The following is a 22,864-nucleotide window of genomic DNA, read 5'->3' on the forward strand; positions in this document are numbered from 1 at the left end:
ACCAAATAATAAAAGCATGATTAGGTAACTGCTGTGTGCTGTGTCAACTTCTTCATGTCAGGTAACAAAACAAGAGCAGCCTCTGAAATGACAGCTGTGTGACTCAGAGGTGTAGCCTGCAATAAAGCCAAAACACAAAGTGCCTTGGAAGATTTTAATCCTAAAATACCTTTCTGTTATCCAATCATCTCTGCTATTCTCCTGCTTTCTTCTCCCATGACTGAGACTGCCAGTAAGCCCATGTTATGTGCTGCAACAGCCACACAATTGATAAGCTTGATGCCAGACTGGTAATTGTAGGTTTTGTCTTGATTTGCGCCCCTGTGGGGCATCCAAGTGCCATGCCAGCCAAACTCCCAATTATTCTAATACCTCTCGCACACGTTCCCCCTCAAACAGTCTTTTGTCCGTCGAGGCTTGCTCCCACATACACAGCGAGGAAGTTTGCCCACAATATCTGTCGCACGGATGGTTGTGTGGATTGTACGCTTTCATAGTGGTCTCATTGTCCCGCATTGCATTCTGGGGCTCCGTGTGACACCTGCCGCCCAGGTAAACGGGAGTGAGTGAATGCCCGCCGCATCCGACCTGCTCAGGTCGGATTTCTGCACAAAGAAGCGATAGCAGGGGTTTCCTCTCCCCATCATTTCTATGCCTGGGGTATTGTTGCATATCGCCTCTCCGGAGCTGAACGGGACAGTGCCATGAGGACTCCGACTCTCCCCAAAAGCAAAACTTGCGAAGTTTACAGCGTCTCTCTGCACGGACATGCCGGCTGCTCTGCTGCACAGGTAAGGCTGAGATGGCTTCACTGTCGCTCTTTTCCTCGGTGCGGTGCCGGGGAAAAGACAGGGCGGCAAAACAAGGCACGGCTTGTTTTTCTTTTTCTCAATCAACGCTGGCTATATCGTGCAAAGAATCTTATTTATGTCGCTTTTGGATGCGTTTTGCACCACCAGAAGAAGCCCAGTCAAGCCGTGGTGGTTCATCTTAATTGTAAAATGCGTCTCTAGGGATATGCGGTTCTGTTTCTCATGAATGTCCAGGGCTGAGCCGCTTGATTGAGTGCTGACACCGCAGCACCAGGCCGTGGGAAAGCAGACCCCTGCAGACACGCTTTGTCCGCTCCCTGGGGAATCCTGCCAAGCCCTTAAATGTTTTAGAAGATCCTTTCATACTCAAGGATGTTCACCGTTGCTCTCAATAAATCAGCCGTGCTTAAAGTGTCTGCCCCCCTAGCCTTGAAATGCATGTCACCACCGTCACCACGCATTGATTCTGGCAGGACGACACAAAATTGTCTTTATTCCTCTTGTGATGGGGGGGGGGGGGGGACATGTGGGGGGAGACATTTCCACACAATTAGAAACAAGTGAAGCATGGCGATAGGAGGTATGATATGTGAGTTACATATGTCCTTGTCTCTGTAAGGGAGAGGGGGTCCTAAAGGAGCCCACCCAGTCGCTGAGCCCCCCCACCCAGCCTGAGGCTCGGGTGGACCAGAAGGCTGAGGGGGGGCAAGCTCTGGTCTGCGGCTCCTGGAGGAGACGGATATTAGTTGTCTTGCCCTTCTTTCCCTTCACCGCTGCCATTGCACTGACTCTACACTTCTTAATGGGTGAGTACCATAGCTGTGTGTGTGAGACTGTCACTGCATCACTCCTGAAATGTGTGGATTTAGACCGTCTTACACCCGGTCTCAAATCTCTCCCTCCAGCTCCGCCCTCCTCACTGTTCTTCCTCGGCGGCAGCGTGGAGTTTCCAAACCTGAGCTTCTCATTAGACCTGGCTGACTCCGCCTCCCCGCAGTTCCGCCTACAGGCTCAGGCTTTGAACCATTATGTAAGTAGAATGGCAGAGCCCGTGCGTCACCCGCTCTCCTTCCAATGGCACCCAGGAGCGCTGCTTGACCTTCCCGCTGCAGGCTCAAACTGATCATGCCAGTCTGAAGGTTGATACGGTTTACTACAGCGGCCCGCTGCTGTCTGTCCATTTGCAAAACACTGCTGCCCTCTTTCTCCACTCCATTCTCCTCTACCTGTGGCTCTGTCTTTGCATTCTCATTCAGTCTTTCTTCCTCTCCTTTCTGTCTCCCTCTCTCTCTCTCCCTCTCTCTGGTGGTGTTAAATGTAAAGCTGAAACAGGAGCCAGGTCCAGTGTGAGTGTGTGTGTGTGCGTGAGTGAGTCCTGGGAAGCCCCCAAGAGACGGGGGCCTTTCAGAGCCGAGGACAAGCCCGGCATTTGTGAGCCCGGCTAGGCGCAGGCAGCAGGAGTGAGAGGAAGAGCAGGCCCTCAATAAAAACATTGTCTGTGCACAATCAGCCACTCTGTGCCCTACACTACAGAGAGCTGGAGAAGCGCTGCTTGGGGTTGAGAGGGAGAGACAGGGCAGTAGGGCAGGTCGGGGACGCAGGGGACATTGGGGACTGGGCCGAGTTTGGAAGGTGCTGAAAGGAAATGGATGGACGTTTTGATTTTGGAGAGGAGGATAGGAGTCAAGTCTCTTTACTCAAGAAAAGCGGAGAGAGACACGGCTGATTTATGCGGGCGGAAGTTCCCAATCATCTTCGCTGATTTCCTGTAATGTCCCTGTCATTAGCCGTGTGGGTGAGTTAGAGGGCCAGTTAGCTGTCCTGTAATGTCCCTGTCATTAGCCGTGTGGGTGAGTTAGCGGGCCAGTTAGCTGTCCTGTAATGTCCCTGTCATTAGCCGTGTGGGTGAGTTAGCAGGCCAGTTAGCTGTCCTGTAATGTCCCTGTCATTAGCTGTGTATGTGAGTTAGCAGGCCAGTTAGCTGTCCTGTAATGTCCCTGTCATTAGCCGTGTGTGTGAGTTAGCGGGCCAGTTAGCTGTCCTGTAATGTCCCTGTCATTAGCCGTGTGTGTGAGTTAGCAGCCCAGTTAGCTGTCCTGTAATGTCCCTGTCATTAGCCGTGTGTGTGAGTTAGCAGCCCAGTTAGCTGTCCTGTAATGTCCCTGTCATTAGCTGTGTGTGTGAGTTAGCGGGCCAGTTAGCTGTCCTGTAATGTCCCTGTCATTAGCCGTGTGTGTGAGTTAGCGGGCCAGTTAGCTGTCCTGTAATGTCCCTGTCATTAGCCGTGTGTGTGAGTTAGCGGGCCAGTTAGCTGTCCTGTAATGTCCCTGTCATTAGCCGTGTGTGTGAGTTAGCAGCCCAGTTAGCTGTCCTGTAATGTCCCTGTCATTAGCCGTGTGTGTGAGTTAGCGGGCCAGTTAGCTGTCCTGTAATGTCCCTGTCATTAGCCGTGTGTGTGAGTTAGCGGGCCAGTTAGCTGTCCTGTAATGTCCCTGTCATTAGCTGTGTGTGTGAGTTAGCAGGCCAGTTAGCTGTTCTGTAATGTCCCTGTCATTAGCCGTGTGTGTGAGTTAGCAGCCCAGTTAGCTGTCCTGTAATGTCCCTGTCATTAGCCGTGTGTGTGAGTTAGCAGCCCAGTTAGCTGTCCTGTAATGTCCCTGTCATTAGCCGTGTGTGTGAGTTAGCGGGCCAGTTAGCTCTCCTGTAATGTCCCTGTCATTAGCTGTGTGGGTGAGTTAGCAGCCCAGTTAGCTGTCCTGTAATGTCCCTGTCATTAGCTGTGTGTGTGAGTTAGCAGGCCAGTTAGCTGTCCTGTAATGTCCCTGTCATTAGCTGTGTATGTGAGTTAGCAGGCCAGTTAGCTGTCCTGTAATGTCCCTGTCATTAGCCGTGTGTGTGAGTTAGCGGGCCAGTTAGCTGTCCTGTAATGTCCCTGTCATTAGCTGTGTGGGTGAGTTAGCGGGCCAGTTAGCTGTCCTGTAATGTCCCTGTCATTAGCCGTGTGTGTGAGTTAGCAGGCCAGTTAGCTGTCCTGTAATGTCCCTGTCATTAGCCGTGTGTGTGAGTTAGCAGGCCAGTTAGCTGTCCTGTAATGTCCCTGTCATTAGCCATGTGTGTGAGTTAGCAGGCCAGTTAGCTGTTCTGTAATGTCCCTGTCATTAGCCGTGTGTGTGAGTTAGCAGGCCAGTTAGCTGTCCTGTAATGTCCCTGTCATTAGCTGTGTGGGTGAGTTAGCAGCCCAGTTAGCTGTCCTGTAATGTCCCTGTCATTAGCCGTGTGTGTGAGTTAGCAGGCCAGTTAGCTGTCCTGTAATGTCCCTGTCATTAGCCGTGTGTGTGAGTTAGCGGCCCAGTTAGCTGTCCTGTAATGTTCCTGTCATTAGCTGTGTGTGTGAGTTAGCGGGCCAGTTAGCTGTCCTGTAATGTCCCTGTCATTAGCCGTGTGTGTGAGTTAGCGGGCCAGTTAGCTGTCCTGTAATGTCCCTGTCATTAGCCGTGTGGGTGAGTTAGCGGGCCAGTTAGCTGTCCTGTAATGTCCCTGTCATTAGCCGTGTGTGTGAGTTAGCGGGCCAGTTAGCTGTCCTGTAATGTCCCTGTCATTAGCCGTGTGTGTGAGTTAGCGGGCCAGTTAGCTGTCCTGTAATGTCCCTGTCATTAGCCGTGTGTGTGAGTTAGCAGCCCAGTTAGCTGTCCTGTAATGTCCCTGTCATTAGCCATGTGGGTGAGTTAGCAGCCCAGTTAGCTGTCCTGTAATGTCCCACTCCGTGTCATTAGCTGTGTGGGTGAATTAGCTGGCCAGAGTATCTGTGTGGCCATCTGGTCATTAAAGAGCAGGTGAACGGAAGGCCAGGAACCCATACCACCCAGGGTCTACTGCTACAAGGCTGGCAGGTTCAGACACAATGGAGCTCTGTGCTGCTCAAAGTCAACATGAACACACACACGGACATGCACACATCCAGAGTCTGTTACACACACACAAGAACAAGGCTTTTGTTGAACCCAGGCTGCAGGTTCGAGCAGGTGAGTTTGGGTTTGTTACACTGGAAGAGTGTACTTGCAATGCTCTGATGTCACATCACTTTCTCCTCTGCATTCGGTCAACAGGTCTCAGAACTGTACGAGTCTTCCCCATGGAGCTCCTACTACCTCCGCTCAGGAATTACTGCCTTCAGGTATGACGCATTTTTAAAAAACAACCCGATAAACCTGTCAAACAGTTTGGACATTTCATGAAGAATATGCGTGACTCGAGGTACAAGAAACAACAACGTACTCAATGGTGTGTCGCACACACTGTGTCCCCTACTGTCAACGCTAGAGCAGCAACATTGTAAACCCTTTGTGTGACAGTGAAGGAGCAGAAGGGCTCAACGTCTTCTACTGGAGTCAATTCTCCGCCCCGGACGACGTTGCCATGGCAATACGGAGGTCCAGCCCAGAGAGGCTGCAGCAGCGGAGGCTTCCTGGCATCAACAAGGACTGGCTACGGGACAGCCGCAACCAGGAGAGATACTACATGGAGCAAGATGACGACATGCTCCACCTGCTGGGTACAGCCTCTAACTGTCATGTGTACACACACACACACACACACACACACACACACACACACACACATGCGCATGTGCACATGCAGCCACATGTAGTTTTCCTTCACTTCTATAAGCATCCTGTCCTATCACTTCCTAGTATGAAGGACTTTTGGCAGAAAGTACGTAGATGATACAGTATTTGCTTTGCATTTTACAATAACTAAACCCAATAGAGTATTTGTTGTGAATTAAATTATTAATTAATAACTGATGCATTATAGAGCATTATCTTTATGCTCATAAAATATTTTGAATCTGTGTATACGTAAGCAAGTTATAACCTAGAGACAAACCAAATAGAGTTTTCATGTCATAATATACCATAATGACTTGATTATAAACATTCACACTATTTAGACTAGGCATTTTGTAAATAAGATAAGTTTATAATATATAAATAAATACATATGTATACATGTCCATTTGCTACCGCAAGTCTACCACAGTCTTTGAGGAAGACTGCCCGGAGCCCATTGGCTTTGTGTGGTTGCGTCCCTATGCTCCACTTAGGAGCCTTTTTCCCCCCATCTTTATTTATACAGGGGGAGTCTCACTGAGAGCAATGCTCTCTTTTGTCAGGAGTGCCCTGCTCACATTCATACACACATTCAGACCTGGAAGCTGACCAGTACAACCACAGTCTGATCTGCTGGCCACAGATCAGCTCCACTGGAGCGGTTGGGATTAAGGGCACCTCAGTGGTGGTACAGTAATGAGGGAGGGGCAAGCGCTGCCTTTTCACTTTCCCCACCCAGATTTATCCTGCCGGTCCCGGGGATTGAACCGACGACCTTCCGGTCACAAGCTCGCTTCTCTAACCTTTAGGCCACCACTGCCCTACAGGGAGTAAGAAGAGAGAGAAGAGACATATGTACATGTATAAACAGAAATAGTTCATACACGTTTTAATAATGACATTGTACTGTAAGCTATAACTTTTTATAGGGTTGGATTGTAGTGTTACTCAAATTGGCAAAGTACAGTATCTTGATGTGTGTGCGCGTGCAGGTTTGGACCCTGATGACTATTTAGATGATTCAGAAGACAAGACGGACAAGATTAAGAACCCAAATAACATCCAGAGTGGGAAGTGGCAGATGGGTTTCCAAGGTGAGGAGAGCTTCCTTCCTATTACACACTGAGTGAAGAGTGAGAGTCTCAGTCTCAGTCTGTCTCAGTGAAAACTGATTCAAGGATGATTGAAGCAGACTTGAGCTGTCTGTTTAACCAAGGTCTATCAAAGAGCCTCTTTTCCAGCTGATTCTGATGATCTGTTACTTGACTGCTGCTTTTTAAATGCTCTTAAACATGTAGTGACTTTAGACTTTCCATTTACCTTTTATTCAGTGATGTGATTTTATTGTAACTTTGCTTATGCATATTGTTCTTTGCGGTTTGCCTACAGCTTTGTATCATTGCAAAATCAGTAGTACATGAACAACGTTTAATTTGCCTCCATCTTGCCTGGACCGAGAGCTCCTCATTCATTCGCAGAATTTCCTGGTCCAAATAATGCTATATTGAAGTCATTTGGAGCAGTTTGCCAGCGAATGAAGGTAGAGACAGCAATAAATATAGTGATAGCGACAGTAATAGAGTACAAAAGTCACGCCCTCTTCCGGGTTAGAAACCTAAGAGATTTCATCCCCCATTAATTTTTCCATAGATGTTTCGTAACATGCTTATGAAAATAGTCTTACTTGGTCAAACCAAGCGATTCAGCTACATTTAGAATCAGGAGAGACCACAGAACATTTCACTTGGACCAAAACTAAAAAACAAAATTGTTATTGTTGTTGTTGTTGTTATTATTATTATTATTATTATTATTATTATTATTATTATTATTATTATTATTATTATTATATATTTTTCTTTTACATCATTTGGACCTGAACATTCTGTGAATGAACAGGGAACTCTCAATCCAGGCAACATGGAAGGGAAATTAAACAGTTAATTTGCATACACTTCCGATTTTTCAACAAAGCTGGTTGAAAATCGCCACAGTGGTCCTTTAACATACATATTATGACACTTCAATCACTTCCACTGTCCAGCTATATCCTTTGACCTCTATGCCAAATATGGAAACAACCGCACCCTGAGCCTTGTGAGTCCCAAGAAGCCGTACTACCAGTGGCGTCTGCGCGTGCCTTCGGGTCACGTGGTGCGACTGGTCATCCTCAACCTTCAGGGCGGCACGCCTGGAAGCTGCACCGCCCACAAGCTGTCCGCCTACGACTTCCTGCTGCCTTTACAGAACAAGATCATCGCTAGGTAAAGTTGTTGTTTCTTTTCATTCAGTTCATTCATTCTTTGTGGTGTTTGGAAGTCTTTGGGTCAACCTTTGGGACGTACCAGGCTTTAAGCTCCCATGTCAGCAAGTGTCTATATAAGCAGCAAGGCCCCTAATCCCCTCCAACAAGAATCCTTGTTACTGCAGGATTTTCATTTTCCAAACAGTTCCCCACAGTAACAGTGCTGCATCTGTGTGGCAAAAGCATGTAGGAGCAGTACTTTCATGGCCACATCTGTAAAAAAACGGTCTATAATGAATTTTATATTTGTATTGTTTATATATTTTAACAACAACAACAACTGGACGGACAAACCCGTATTTGTCACACAGACACCCACAGCACATGCATGCATTGCAGCCACACACACACCCATGCTGACGGTGGCTGGTGAAATACAGTCTCTGCTTGTTTAACCCAGACAAGGCATGTCCTTTCCTCCGAGGGGCAGCCAGGAGCGGCTTTCAGTGCCCAGCGCCTGGGGACCATCTTCTGTCATCGTCACTGGTCAGGTGGCGATCTTCTTGCATGTTTTTTTAACGGGGGGTTAATATATGGAGGACAGGAGAGCTCAGGGAGAACATGCAAACTCCACACAGAAATGCCCTTTTTGACGAGATATAGGCATATAGCCCACCTGGACACCAGACACCGAAGACACACAAGCGTCCCAGGTGGGAATCGAATCCAGGACCGTTCTTGCTATGAGGCAACAGCACTACCACTGTTCCACCGGGCCCCTATTTATCATTAATATATTTATGCATGTGTGTCTCAGGTGGTGTGGGCTGCCTGTTTCCTCTGGCTCAACTCCAGTCATGAAGCTAACGTCTTCTGGGAACGTGATGTTGGTCACCTTCTCCTTCAGCAAACAGAGTTATGGAGCCGTCTTCAAAGCCTACTTCCAGGCCATCCCAAAAGCAGGTCTGGCTGCGCTGACGCACACACACGCACACGCGCACGCACGCGCACGCACGCACACACACACACACACACACACACACACACACACACACACACACACACACACACACACACACACACACACACACACACACACACACACACACACACACACACACACACACACACACACACACACACACCCTCCATTATGTCTCTTGTCAAGGTCAAGGTAAACTTTATTATCCCATAGGGAAATTCAGGTGGTCAAGGTGCAAACATAAAAACATGTAGGAACATAAGAAACCTTAAATCACATGAAAACATTGAAGGTGCAAACATAAAACATGTAAGAGCATAAAAACATTCGATCACGTGAGACCTACCTAATTTCAGTTTCGTGTACTACATTTCTCCGTGCAGTGCGCGCGAGCACGCACGCGCACACACACACACACACACACACACACACACACACACACACACACACACACACACACACACACACACCAAAGATAAAACATAATAGGCTACAATGCACTGTGCATACAGGTAGTTATCATCGCCCTAACACATTAAAATGAGGAAAAAAACAGAAAACAGGCTATTGGGTTTTGCGTTAACTTTTTGTGCTGTCTTGTTCATTTAGCAGTCTGATTGCAGATGGAATAAAGGACTTGCTGAACCGGGTGGTTCTAATTTTCCTTTTCCAGCATCCTTCCTTTGCCCCGGTGGCTTGTGTTTCAGTAATAGCTAATAATGATAATTGACAACATTCATATAGCACTTTTCTAAGTACTCAAAGCATTTCTCATATTGGGGGGACTCACCTTATCCAGCACCGATGTGTAGCACATGTGTAGCACCCACCTGTATGATGTGTAGCACATGTGTAGCACCCACCTGTATGATGTGTAGCACATGTGTAGCACCCACCTGTATGATGTGTAGCACATGTGTAGCACCCACCTGTATGATGTGTAGCACATGTGTAGCACCCACCTGTATGATGTGTAGCACATGTGTAGCACCCACCTGTATGATGTCCTTGTCTTTTTCTTAGTGCAAGAATGTGTTTTATTTGCATGGATTGGGATTATCATATAGTAGTACAAGGTTGACTTCCTGTGCGTTTTGTGCATTGATCATTATCTGTGTCACCATCTCCCCCTGCAGGTTGTGGAGGGTCAATTTCTTCCTGGAACGGCTCTATATCCTCGGCCCACTACCCAGCCTACTACCCTCCTAACGTGGATTGCAGCTGGACAATACGGGTGAGGCGAGCCATATGGTGTGTGTGTGTGTGTGTGTGTGTGTGTGTGGAAGAGAGAGAGAGAGAGAGAGAGGATTGTTCTTCCCTCTCCACATTCCGGCATGTCAACTATTTCTTTGCTCTTCTTTGGTTTCGTTATCAGGCGCCATTGCCAGGATACCTGATCTCCATGACGATCGTAACGGTCGACATTCAGGAGTCCCCGTCCTCAGACGGCTGTGAGAAAGACTGGCTGGACATCGGAGGGGTCAAGTGAGTAATGAAGCAGGCTTGTGATCAGACGGGTGCCAGTTTGACTTGGCAGCCCAGCGGGGGAAAAGTCTGGAGCAGGAAGGTGAATGGGCAACGCTGTATTCTCTGAGCACTTAACCTTGCCTGGGTCCAGACCTTCGAATTCGCCTACTCCACCGACTTGGCTGCTTCTGGTCTGCCATCGCAATAGCGATTTCCTCGGTTGAAAAAAGGCATAACATTAGCCCAATGAGTGCCAAGGGGGACTAACAATTAGCCAATCAGCACCAATAAACAGCTCCACGGGCGGGACTAACACCGTTGTCAAGCAAGCCGAACAGTACAAATAGGAGATGGGTTTTTTCTGTTCTCCCCACTGGATTATATTCAGGCAGATACATTGGTCTCAGTGATTGGTTCGGGAAAACGGAATCCCCCTTGGGGATTTCCCCTATGGAAATTGTTAGAATAGAGGCAATGTCACACTGAAGAAGAAAATGGAGTGTAAGGAGTTGACATTTTAGTCTGACTAGACTAGATATTACGCCGTGCTTCATGCTGTGTTCTGAGCATGCACAGTTGAGTAATTCCTCCGCCTTATTGCAGTATATAGTAGTGAATAGTGATATATATGTATTTATTTATTTATTTATTTATTTATTTATATATAAATAAAATATATCCTATTTATATAATAAGAATGAGAAGTGTGCGTGTGCGTGTGCGTGTGAGCAGAATTTCGGCCGGCCACAGCTATGCCATTTTACGTGCGATCGGGATGAAACTTTCAGGGGGTGTAAAGAGCCCCTGTGCATGTGACCTGACGGAGCCGGATTTTTTAATTAGGTGATTGCCCTAATTACTTAATGATGTGATGATGATGTATCATGTACTGATGATGTCATCAGTGAAGTCATAAGACTGATGAGGTCATTAGTGATGTCATAAGGGGGCACACACACACACACACACACACACACACACACACACACACACACCCCCGCGCACATGTAAACTTAAGGGCAATAACATTTTGTGAGCAACACACACACAGACACCCGCACGCGGCAATAGGGCAGGCGAGGCCACAAAGCAGCCGAGCTGCGGGTGAGGCCGCGCAGTGGGCGAGCTGCATATGTGAGCTGCAGGGCCAGCTCGGCGAACTGCAGGGCGGGCGAGGCCGCGCAGCGGGCAAGCCTAGGAATCAAGCACATGAGATGCCTAGTATACTGTATATATACTGTATCTCCAAGCAACCCAGTTTCACCCTCACCATAGACAACTCCCTGGTTTCCCCCTCCCCTCAGGTCAAGAGTCTGGGTGTCGTCCTCGACAGCACCCTATCATTCCATACCCACATCAACAACACCATCCGGTCCGCCTACTTCCACCTTCGCAACGTCAACCGCCTCCGCCCTTCACTCACTCCCAACAGCGCCGCAATCCTGGTTCACTCCCTCGTCACCTCCCGCTTGGATTACTGCAACTCCCTTCTCTTTGGCCTCCCCCACAAACTCCTCCATAAGCTTCAACTCGTCCAGAATGCTGCTGCCCGTATAATCACCAGAACCCCTGTCATCAGTCACATCACCCCCATTCTACACCAACTCCATTGGCTCCCCATCAAACTACGCATAGACTATAAAATCCTCCTCCATACTTTCAAGGCCATCCACAACCTCGCCCCCCCCATACCTGTCCGACCTCCTCCACCTCAACATCCCCACCCGGTCCCTCAGGTCTGCCTCCTCCATCAACCTCACTGTCCCCCCTGCCCGTCTGTCCACCATGGGGGCAAGAGCATTCAGCCGCTCTGCCCCTCGCCTCTGGAACTCCCTCCCCCCCGACATCAGGAACATCGACGCCATCAACATCAACTCATTCAAAACAAACCTCAAAACACACCTGTTTAGGCAGGCGTATGTAGACACATTTCCCGCTGGTTGCTCTGCTGCAAGCTCTGTGCTTTTGTAATGTAATTTAACTGTTTTGATTGTATTTTGTAACTGTTTTTTCTTGTTGTACGGCGACCTTGAGTGCCGTGAAAGGCGCCTTATAAAATAAATGTATTATTATTATTATTATTATTATATATATATATAAACGGTCAATTTAACAAACGTGATAACATGGTCTGATATTATTCTAGATGGTTCTTCTAGAATCTAGATGGTATGTGTTGATTTGTTGCACAGATTATTTAAACTTTCTTTACATTTGGTATCTATATGTGCGTGGAACAGAGAATTCAGGTTCCGCGCTTTTGTACTCCTCTGGTTCTAGACTGTGTAACCCAGTGGCAGACACCAGCAGAAAGCGAATCCACTCCTCTCCAATCTCCCTCCACTTCCACTCCGACGAATCTCTGACTAACAGGGGCTTCTACCTGCTCTACCGGGCCTTGCCTCCTGAGGGCAGTAAGTACAAAATGCTTTCACTTGGTTTGCAAGGGCCAGTTTGCATCCTTTTGAGTAAGGAGTTGTATTAACTGAGCTGCAGACACAAAAGCAACAGATATGCATATCAAGACTTACCATGTTCACACTGTGAAAAGGCTGCCTGCACAAAGACACAGCCTGCTATCAAATGATGATTAAGGACTTTTTGCTTGATTTTCTTTTCTTTAACCATGCAACATACTGTAACTAAGAACGCTATGGACATGATGGTACGGTGTAGTGCTCAAGGGCCCTTTGACAGTCAATCTTGAGGGAGGGGAAAGTATTCCTCCTTTCGCCCACCCAAATATTCTCAGCTGGTGCTGGGATTCAAACCAGCAACCTTGTGTTCACAAACGTGTGCTTCTACACCGCTCCGAGCATCCCTAACCCCAAAAGCAAAGTCCTGTAATTCCAGAGTGTAAGTGTCCTTCCTTTCTGCCTAGCCTGTCCTCGTCAGTTCCGCTGTGGAGACGGACGCTGCATCCCTCTGAAGAAGGTGTGTGATGGAGTGAAAGACTGCTCAGATGGGCGGGATGAGGCTAAATGCTGTAAGTCTGTCGCCTCATTTTAATATAGAAATATAAATACTGCTTGCAGATTCCCATCCAATTTTGTATTAGAGCTAAATCTGAATCTGTCCTGATGTTGCCATGTTGTCTTTATACCATTTGGTTGCCTCTGTCAATGGACAGCAAAATGGCAAGAATCCCGCTCACACCTGGATTTCAGAGACATGAACCTTGCACTTAGGATATTTACGGTAGTGACCCACTCTACTCTGCCTCTGATTGGTTAGCCTCCTTGCATTCCATGCAGTTCATATATTCCAAAGCAGCAGACAGCAGATTAAAATGTCAGCGTGAAAGAGACAATGTCAGGTCCTCCAGCTAAAGAAAACTTTGGGCAAACTGATTTACCAGCAAATCTGAAAATGGCACTTGAACTTCATATCAAAAAGGTTGCTGACCCGCCCCCTGCACTAGACTAATGTTTGTGTGTGTGTGTGTGTGTGTGTGTGTGTGTGTGTGTGTGTGTGTGTGTGTGTGTGTGTGTGTGTGTGTGTGTGTGTGTGTGTGTGTGTGTGTGTGTGTGTGTGTGTGTGTGTTAAACATATACTGTAGCATCCTACAGGCCAGAGGAGGTGTTGTGTAGACTAATGATGGTGTGTTTTGTGTGTGTGCATGTTTGCACGTGTCTGTTAAACATATACAGTACATAGTAGCAAACATAGTAGCAGGCCAGGGGGAGTGTGTAGACTAATGTTTGTGTGTCTGTACGTGTACGTGTGTGTGTGTGTGTGTGTGTGTGTGTGTGTGTGTGTGTGTGTGTGTGTGTGTGTGTGTGTGTGTGTGTGTGTGTGTGTGGATGTGTTCTCGAATATTCCAGCTAACACTCCTGATGTTGTTGTTGTCAATGAAAATCATAGAGAGGTGTTTGTTCTAGTGGTTGGCTGTACCTTTGAACACAGCCTAGAGGAGGCCTTTCTAACCAATATGATGAAATACCAACAGCTAGAACAGACCATTTCACAGATGGGCTGCAGGTGTAAACTTCTAGTTTTCATATTTGGTAGCTGGGTCATGTCCATAAGCTGGTTTTGAGAGGCCTTCAGATGGCTGGTCTCCCAAAGAGAAGGGCCAAGCAGTTAGCGAGATATTGTTCAATATCTAATATTATCGGCAGCCGCTCAATATGGAGGAGGCGCTGCTTTTTGTACCCATGAAGTGGATACTGACCACTATCTTGCATTACAGTATAACTGTATATATTAACCTACCATGTTATCATCCTGTGTGTTTCTTATGTGTATGCATTATTGTGGTTGCCGTCTGGGCACTCATGTAACTGACTGACTCCCAGCATTTGACTGCACTATTACTGTTTATGTCCTTTGCATACTTGTATTTATTTGGACATAAATAGAATTATATATTATATATTATATTCAAATAGCATCCTGCAGGCCAGTGTTGTGTAGACGTGTGTGTGTGTGTTTGCATGTGTCTGTTAAACATATACCATTCTGCAGGCCAGGGGAAGTGTGTAGTAGACTAATGTTTGTGCGTTTGTACGTGTGTGTGTGTGTGTGTGTGTGTTTGAGTGTTTGTACGTGTGTGTGTGTGTGTGTGTGTGTGTGTGTGTGTGTGTGTGTGTGTGTGTGTGTGTGTGTGTGTGTGTGTGTGTGTTTGCATGTGTCTGTTAAACATATACCATTCTGCAGGCCAGGGGAAGTGTGTAGTAGACTAATGTTTGTGCGTTTGTACGTGTGTGTGTGTGTGTGTTTGCGTGTGTCTGTTAAACATATAGCATCGTGCAGGCCAGGGGAGGTGTTGTGTGGGAATGGGCAGTGCAAGCCTCACATCAACCTGTGTGCCAGCCAGAGCAACTGTGGAGACAGCAGCAGTGAAGAGGCCAAATGTGGTGAGCGCTGAGCAGAGACAATTAGCACTATTGTAAGTGTGTGTGTGTGTGTGTGTGTGTGTGTGTGTGTGTGTGTGTGTGTGTGTGTGTGTGTGTGTGTGTGTGTGTGTGTGTGTGTGTGTGTGTGAAAATGTGTTTGTGCATTTCAGTGTGTGTACTGTCTGTGTTGTGCGTTGAAGTCTGTGTGTTGAACGCTTCATGTGGGGGCTTCGTTCTGTTGTGCTTTCAGGAAATAAATGCCACCACATGTGTTCCAACAAGGTGTGTGTGGCCAAGTCGGCAATGTGTGATGGTGTCCTAGACTGCAAGGACCGCAGTGATGAGATCAACTGCACCAGAGCATGTGAGTCCTCATGTTGTTGTTGTTGTTATTGTTTTCTTTCCCAGCTGTCATTCATCAAGCTGATCTACTAGCAATTGTTCGTCCTGTAGTATAGTTTACTTTATGAATGTGTGTTTTTGTCTATTTCCCTGCATAGTGATTTCATAACAGACCAATCTACAAATAAAAAAATGATTTAATTTAATCTGAACTGATCGAGTCTAATATGTAATTTATTCAAATCTCCTCTAATCTCATTTACGGTAATCTCATTTTTGTAGTATGATATCGTATGTCACTCCCTGTTGTGTATGATTGTTGGTTTTCTGAAAGGCAGACCAGGACAATTCAAACCACCAGGGTCAGGGCCTGTGTCCACCTATCGTCTTTTTCCGACTGTTAAACGCTGGGAGTGCGCTGGGAAGCGCTGATCCCAGCGCACAATATACAAGGAAGCAGTCTGAAACTAACGTTAGTAGTCTGGGCACCTTCCACCCCGCTTTTTGTCATGGGGGCGTAAACCCCGGACCCAGAATTAACACCGGATGGCAATGCGCCTAACAACGTCTTTGTTGCCGTTAACTTGACGCGGTGATGTTACCTAAACTAGAGTCTGATCAAAACAAAGCTAGCGTTACATAAAACAAAACGTTTATGCAATATGGCATCTCCGCCACCACCGCCTGACACACCGGTCAAAACGGTGAAAGAGGATTGTGATACTTGGGTCAAATTGTCAAGTTAACGTGAAAGTTGACGAGCTAGAAACGCTGCCATCCGGTCTAGGGCGGGCTCTAGGCGGGAACCAGTAGGGTGACAAAATCAATTGTGGGCGGGAGCCAGGCTCTTTCTCGCCGAGAAGAGCCTGGTGACGCGAGGTTAAACGTTAGTTCAGTGCGGTAGTAGCTTGATAGCTGCCAGCTAACATTAGCAAACAACACACATACAGTGATTTAGCTCAACACTCACCAGAAATATCAAGTGTCTAGCCAATTTGCTCGCACAATTGAGCCTTTCTGTCTCTGTTGCGATAGTTTCTCCATGATTAAGTTGCCAGAAAAGCAGCACCCGACACCAGCGTCTTTCTGAAAAGTTAAAATATTTTCAGCTGGAAGCGCTGGGAGTCGGGCGCATAAAAACGACGGAGCTCTCTGAAAATAAACGCTGGGCGCAGCGCACTTTCTCTAGACGTCCGTGTGCGCCCACATATGCTCTCCCCCCATTGGAAACAACTGAAAAAAGACGCCGGAGCTGATGAAAAGACGCTAGGTGGACACAGGCCCTTAGCCGGTTGTTGTGAACTTGCTGTAGGTCCAGGGTGCTATAGACTAGTTCTGATCACTAAGTAAGGACAGATCAGGAAGGGGATGGTTCTGGGATGCACGATCTTATTAACAAATCTGTGATGGGAGATGCCGACTTAATATCCCAACTTTCACCCGCCCACCCTTCCTCTAACATCCAAGCTCCATGTCTACACTCTGGTCTCGGTTTCTAGATCCTGCTGCGTATGTGTAAAAGCCTCCTCTGATCCCATAAGGATGTATTTAATTCCCTTTAGACCATAAAGGCTGCTCCTCATCCTCCTACAAATGTGCCAATGGAAAGTGTGTGGGCAAGATCAACCCTGAGTGTGATGGAGCAAAAGACTGCAGTGACGGCTCTGATGAACTGCGCTGTGGTGAGTACTGTCCCTGTTGAGTACTTGACCATATATATTTATGATAAAAACCTAAAGAGATGATTATGATGACTCTCTCTCTCTCTCCCTCCCCCCTCCCTCCCTCTCAGGTTGTGGTACCAGGCCCAAGAAGCGGACTAAGATAGTGGGCGGGTCTGATGCCGGGGCAGGCATGTGGCCCTGGCAGGTCAGCTTGCAGATGGATCGTTACGGCCACGTCTGTGGAGCCACCCTGGTCTCCAACCGCTGGCTCCTCTCTGCAGCACACTGCTTCCAGGACTCAGATGCCATAAAGTCAGACAAATGCCAGCCACCTTCATCATGATAGTCATCATCATGATAGTCATTGTTAATAATTAAAGCCCCAATATGTAACTTTTTTTAACCTTAACTCATTGAGTGCCAGCCACTTTTGGAAGACGGATGCTCCCAGTGCCAGCCCTTTCAGAGCGTTTTCAGTGATTTCTCGAGACCCACAGAATATTGTGTGATATTACTATGTAAACACCGAACACGCCCAAAGAACGATGAGACTCTCTTGTATCATCAGCAAAAAAAGTTTATTGATATCATTTTCCGTTCTTTAGTTATCAGCCGGAGAAGATAGGTTGTTTTCAGCAAAAACAGACGTTTCAAACTAGAAGCTGAGATAATCAGCCTTTTGTGAAATGAAGCATTTCAAGCACATCACTGACTCTGAAGCTAATATTTTCTGATGTAGTGACACCTCAAAAATAATTTCCTTCAATAAAACAGCGAAAACAAAGGAATTTTGTTTGGCAAAATAATATTTTTTAGCTGCAACCAGCAGCGCTGTCCCCTGCGTGCGCAGACCCTACACTTTCTTGCTGGTCTTGATTTACTGCTGGTGGGCATCAGATATTCTAGCTTGCCAATCTGTCCATCGAGCCTGCTGTCTGGGTCTGTCTGGGTCGGTGTTGTATGCTGCCCTGCGTGCCCCACCCAAGGGCGTCGTTTTGGTCTCAAAGTTGGTAGGGTCCAGGACGGCATGAGGGGAGGCGGCTTCAAAAAAATTGAGCTTTTTTTTTTACCTTTTTTAGCCATATTTAGAGGAATATCTCATTTTAAATAAAAAAAATAGGTTTCTTTTAACCTTTTTTAGCCATATTTATGTGTCCTGTCAGCATAATTGTAACTAACAAACACAAACTGTAGGTTTAGCCATCTAATCATGTTCTTTCACAAACAGCCGGTTTGGAAAGAAAACATTGCCACTGAAACCCACACACCATGCATAAAAGAATGTGCACTGACTTATACTAACTTTCACTTACCAGTAATTATTACTGTCTCTCCACTCTCTCTCTGCTGTGTCCCTTCACTCTCTCTCTGCTGTGTCCCTTCACTCTCTCTCTCTCTTGGTTGCTGCTGCTCCGTCTCTCCACTCTCTCTCTGCTGTGTCCCTTCACTCTCACTCTCTCTTGGTTGCTGCTGTGTTTCCTACGTAAAAAAAAATATATATATTTATATTTTATTTTATATTTTTCAAAATGGGGGGAATTCCCCCCTTGCTTCATATAGGGGGATACACAGTTTAGGGGGGGGGTGATACTACTTAGTCTATGCATGTAACAACAATGCATGTAACATGTACACATGCATGTAACTGGACAGGACACTTTTCTCTAGCATCTTCTTGCTCGCGTTTTGCAGGTTAGCAGCTGTAATGTAAAATGATACTCTGCTGGTTCACACAGTTTAACGTTATAAGATAAGATATTACTTTATTGTCAGACAGAGTCCGAAATTTGTCTTGCATCCTCAGACACTTGTTTCTCATCGATACATACAACAGTGCAAAACGACAACCAACACCATCCTCAAAGTGCATAGTAGCCAAAACAATAACAATAACAAAAGACAGTGGCTGCAGGCAGCGCTTCCTAAGAGCCTCTAGCCTGATTCAACAGTTTGACTGACAGCCTGGGGCACAAATGCGACGCGTGATGCGCGTCAGACTTTCAGTAATACAATTAGTGGTGTGTTCGTTACTTACAGTTGCTGCAGGGGGACGCTCAAAATAGCTTCTGATGTCTCTCTTTTTCCGAACGGGAGGGCGAGGAGGCGGCATGTCAACATGTTGTGTGTGTCAGACTAGCCATGTGTGTGAGTGGGCGTTTATTTGGTCATCAGCCAAATGAGCCAACGTGAGTTTCGGCGAAAAAAAGTGGACTGGCCTATTCCGTTGTGAAAAATAGGGGTAAATGTAACTTTGAACATATTGCAAACTAATTTCACTCAATAATGGTCGGGTCAATTCTATCCTTGCAAAATATGGGAAGACAATCTAAATGACCTATATAACTGCACTCCAAAGATAATGCAAATAAGGTTGCTTAAAAGTTGGTAGGGACAATTGGACACCCTGAAATGTTGGTAGGGTCCGGACCCCACCGACCCCACGCAAAATGACGCGCTTGGCCCCACCCCTCTCAACTGCAAACCCCTCCTCCGTGGGTGTCTCTGGTGGCTCTGGTGGCTCTCTGCTGCATTTGCTCTGCACTGAAAACCCAGCTTTTTCACAGCGTTCCGCGTGTATTTGTCACCGGCTCCCAGCGCTTCCAGTTGAGAATAATAACAACTCCACAACTAATCATGTGGAGGGGCTATCGCAGCGGACACGGAGGGGCTCAATTGTGGGAGCAGATTGGCTGCTGCAGGCACAGCTAACGTTATGCTTCATGCATATCGATGCATACCGATGCGGTTTCCGTTTCATCACGAGGGTTCTTCTGCTGTTTTTCCTCACCTTTCTCTAATCTGGAGAGCACTGTCGCCACCTAATGGGTCCGTAAAATAGGTTATACACATTCAACATGCCCCAAATTTTTACAGGAGATGTATCAGGCTTTGATCCACGTCCCACCGTCAAAAAACGCATTTGACGTCGTTCGACGTCATTGGCACTCTATGTTACTATTTGATTTGACGCCGATCGATCTCATTGGCACTCAATGAGTTAAAGACCCTGGAAACCAAAATCCACAAAACCTTCAAACTATGTAATTTAGGATATTATGTGCACAATTGTAAGCCTAAAAAAGTAGGAGATATTAGTTTCAACCCAAAATCTAAATATCGCCATTTCCCTGTCTTCACTGTTTGCTGAGGCAGGGTTTGAAGTGGCCGGTGCTTAGGGCTCATTATCTGATATATTTATCCCATCATAAGACATTGACTGAATGATAAAGCTGCTCTCAGTTGTCTGTCAAGCTGAGATTAAACCTGTATGTACATTAAACACATGCTCGTGTTTTCGTATCTGTTGGTGGGCTATTTTCGATTATTTTTACAACATTTATGGTCTCGGGGAAAGATTACAGTCGATGCGGAAGAGAGCAGCAGACCAGAGGGGGGCTGCCTGGGCTGCTTCGTCCATGTACGGGTGTGGGCGTTCCTTGCTGGTTGCTCTTCTGTTTGGTTTCCAGGGACTTTAAAGGATAAGTTAAAAATGAAAATTCAGTCATTATCTACTCACCCCCTTGTCGATGGAAGCACGGGAGAAGTTTTTTAGTCCACAAAACACAGTAGCAGCATTCTCCGACCTAAACAATTGAAGTGGATGGTGACCAACTTTCAAACATAAACTCTCCAAACAAAATATTGTGTCTTCTCTGCCAGGCCTGACAAATACAATCTGATACAAAGTCAATTCCTTTCCTGAAGCACAGCTCAAGATTCTCATAGTTATCCGACTAAAAAAAGTCAACATAAATAGAGGACATTTTACTAAAGAGTACATCCCTATTTGTATCCAAAACAAAAAATGTATCTCATTTTTTGTTTGTGAATCATGATTTGTGTGTGTGTGTGTGTGTGTGTGTGTGTGTGTGTGTGTGTGTGTGTGTGTGTGTGTGTGTGTGTGTGTGTGTGTGTGTGTGTGTGTGTCAGTCATCATCGTCACTGTTGTCACTGATGCAATAGAGAGCCAAAGTCACACCCCCTTCCAGTTTAGGCATACGAACCAAGGGATTTCATTCTTTTTTCCATATTGTAAAATACTTATAAGAATACTTTTACTTCGTAAAACCAAGTGGTTCAGCTATATTTAGAATCAGGAGAGACGATATAACATTTCACTCAGACAAAAAAAATTATAAAAAGAAATCCCAACATTTTGTTTTTAAGTTTTGGTCTTAGTGAAATGTTCTATGGTCTCTCGTGATTCTAAATATAGCTGAATCGCTTGGTTTGACCAAGTAAAACTATTATTTTTATAGGCATTTTACAAAATGTCTATGGAAAAATAAATGGGGGATGAAGTCCCTTTGTTTCGTATGCCTAAACCGGAAGGGGGCGTGACTTTGGCTCTCTATTTAAATGTACTCATTCATGCTAATTTGTATTTCTCCACTCGTGCACATGTACATGTTGTTGTGTGTTGTGTCTCCAGATACTCAGAGGCTCGCTCGTGGCGGGCCTACATGGGGATGCGTGTGATGACCTCGGGCAGCAGCGGAGCGGCCATCAGACCGGTCCGCAGGATCCTGCTGCACCCCAAATACGACCAGTTCACCTCGGACTACGACATTGCCCTCCTGGAGCTCAGCGCGCCCATCTTCTTCAACGAAAACGTACAGCCCATATGTGTCCCCGCCCCCTCGCATTCCTTCACCACAGGGACCAGCTGCTTCGTCACCGGCTGGGGCGTCCTCATGGAGGATGGTAAGAGCTTGTTGAGAGGACCCTGTTAAAGCAGCTATGGGGAACTTTTAACTGGTTATGAAACGGTCTAAATGCAATACTGATGCCTCACATCTTACCTACATCAGCAAGGTGAGGAGATTGGCGATTTCTATATTGTTATTCCAGTTGCCTGGTGCGCTGACCGGGCACCGCATCCATCACGTGTAACGTCCGTGTAAACTGGTTGTACTTTTTGTTCTGGCCGGAAGTCAACCTTCTGCAGTAAATAAAACAGCTGGGGAGGCTCGCTGACTGAAGCCCTGCCTGGCCTGGCACGGCTTAGACAGCCTCGGACCCGTGGAGGAGCCTTGGTGTGCATGAAATGCATTTTCGTTCCGGGCGAACAGTACTGCTTTTGTCCACAGGTGCCACTAAAAAAGCCTTCACAAACTGAAAGTTCCTCGTAGTTGCTTTGAACTGAAGAGCTAACTAGATTACTAAAAATTACTTTTTTTTAGTCAAACTTCTCTCAGAGCAAGATCTTGCCCACCATCTGGAAGATGAACTGTCACATGGTTTTAGACTATTTCTTTGATTGGAGAGGCCTAGACACCACAAAACACAATGTTTCCAATCCAAATCCTGTGTGTTTTTGTAATTGATTGATATGTCAAAAAAAGCAACCAATTGATTTGAAGGATGGATTCTTGAAAAAAGTTAATATCCGCACACTGGCGCAGCTCCCAATATTTAGTGGCGACTACAAAGCAACATTTCAACCCACGCAGTGGGTCTTCATCAGACAAATGACTATATAAGACAGCAGGAAATATATATAGAAAAGAGACTAATGACAACGCATTGACTCTGAATCAGCTGATGTCAGTCAATTAAGCAGGCTACACACCAATGACAGGTGACTAGTGCCTTAAAAGGAGCCTGACTATACCACTTAAAGGAGCACTCAGTCAATGCCATACAGAGCAATTATACATACAAAACATCAATAATGGCAATGACAAAAATTGCATAGGCTACAATAGTATACAAAATCAATTTAAAGCTAAAAGCTTATATACAAATATTAATACAAAAGAGATGCTAGTCTCCTGCAGGAGGAGCCTCCTTTCGTGGTCCCCTCCCCTGGGGGGCTTATCCACTTTCTCCACACCAACATAACGATAGGCATTAAGTTTGTGACCGGCCTGTTTGCGCTCATCGCCGGTTCTGATCTTACCT

At 46.3% G+C, this 22,864-nt stretch overlaps 1 protein-coding gene across 1 annotated transcript in view; it reads left to right on the forward strand.

The window, feature by feature from the left end:
• Positions 1-704: 704 nt before the first annotated feature.
• LOC310800593 (suppressor of tumorigenicity 14 protein homolog) overlaps positions 705-22,864 on the forward strand; it is a gene marked incomplete at both ends in the record, with an annotated part of 23,514 nt that continues 1,354 nt past the window's right edge. Inside the window, 17 exons of the mRNA XM_083663216.1 lie at positions 705-791; positions 1,432-1,618; positions 1,718-1,842; positions 4,919-4,986; positions 5,165-5,364; positions 6,415-6,516; positions 7,467-7,686; positions 8,485-8,630; positions 9,786-9,883; positions 10,025-10,134; positions 12,397-12,530; positions 12,998-13,102; positions 14,862-14,975; positions 15,205-15,318; positions 16,859-16,978; positions 17,089-17,272; positions 21,393-21,664. Of these exons, the coding sequence (XP_083519342.1) occupies positions 705-791; positions 1,432-1,618; positions 1,718-1,842; positions 4,919-4,986; positions 5,165-5,364; positions 6,415-6,516; positions 7,467-7,686; positions 8,485-8,630; positions 9,786-9,883; positions 10,025-10,134; positions 12,397-12,530; positions 12,998-13,102; positions 14,862-14,975; positions 15,205-15,318; positions 16,859-16,978; positions 17,089-17,272; positions 21,393-21,664 (2,386 nt within the window). The remainder of the gene's footprint in view (positions 792-1,431; positions 1,619-1,717; positions 1,843-4,918; positions 4,987-5,164; positions 5,365-6,414; positions 6,517-7,466; positions 7,687-8,484; positions 8,631-9,785; positions 9,884-10,024; positions 10,135-12,396; positions 12,531-12,997; positions 13,103-14,861; positions 14,976-15,204; positions 15,319-16,858; positions 16,979-17,088; positions 17,273-21,392; positions 21,665-22,864) is intronic.

Source organism: Poromitra crassiceps (assembly GCF_964638095.1).
Source record: "Poromitra crassiceps genome assembly, chromosome: 2".
Taxonomy (NCBI): Eukaryota; Metazoa; Chordata; class Actinopteri; order Beryciformes; family Melamphaidae; genus Poromitra; species Poromitra crassiceps.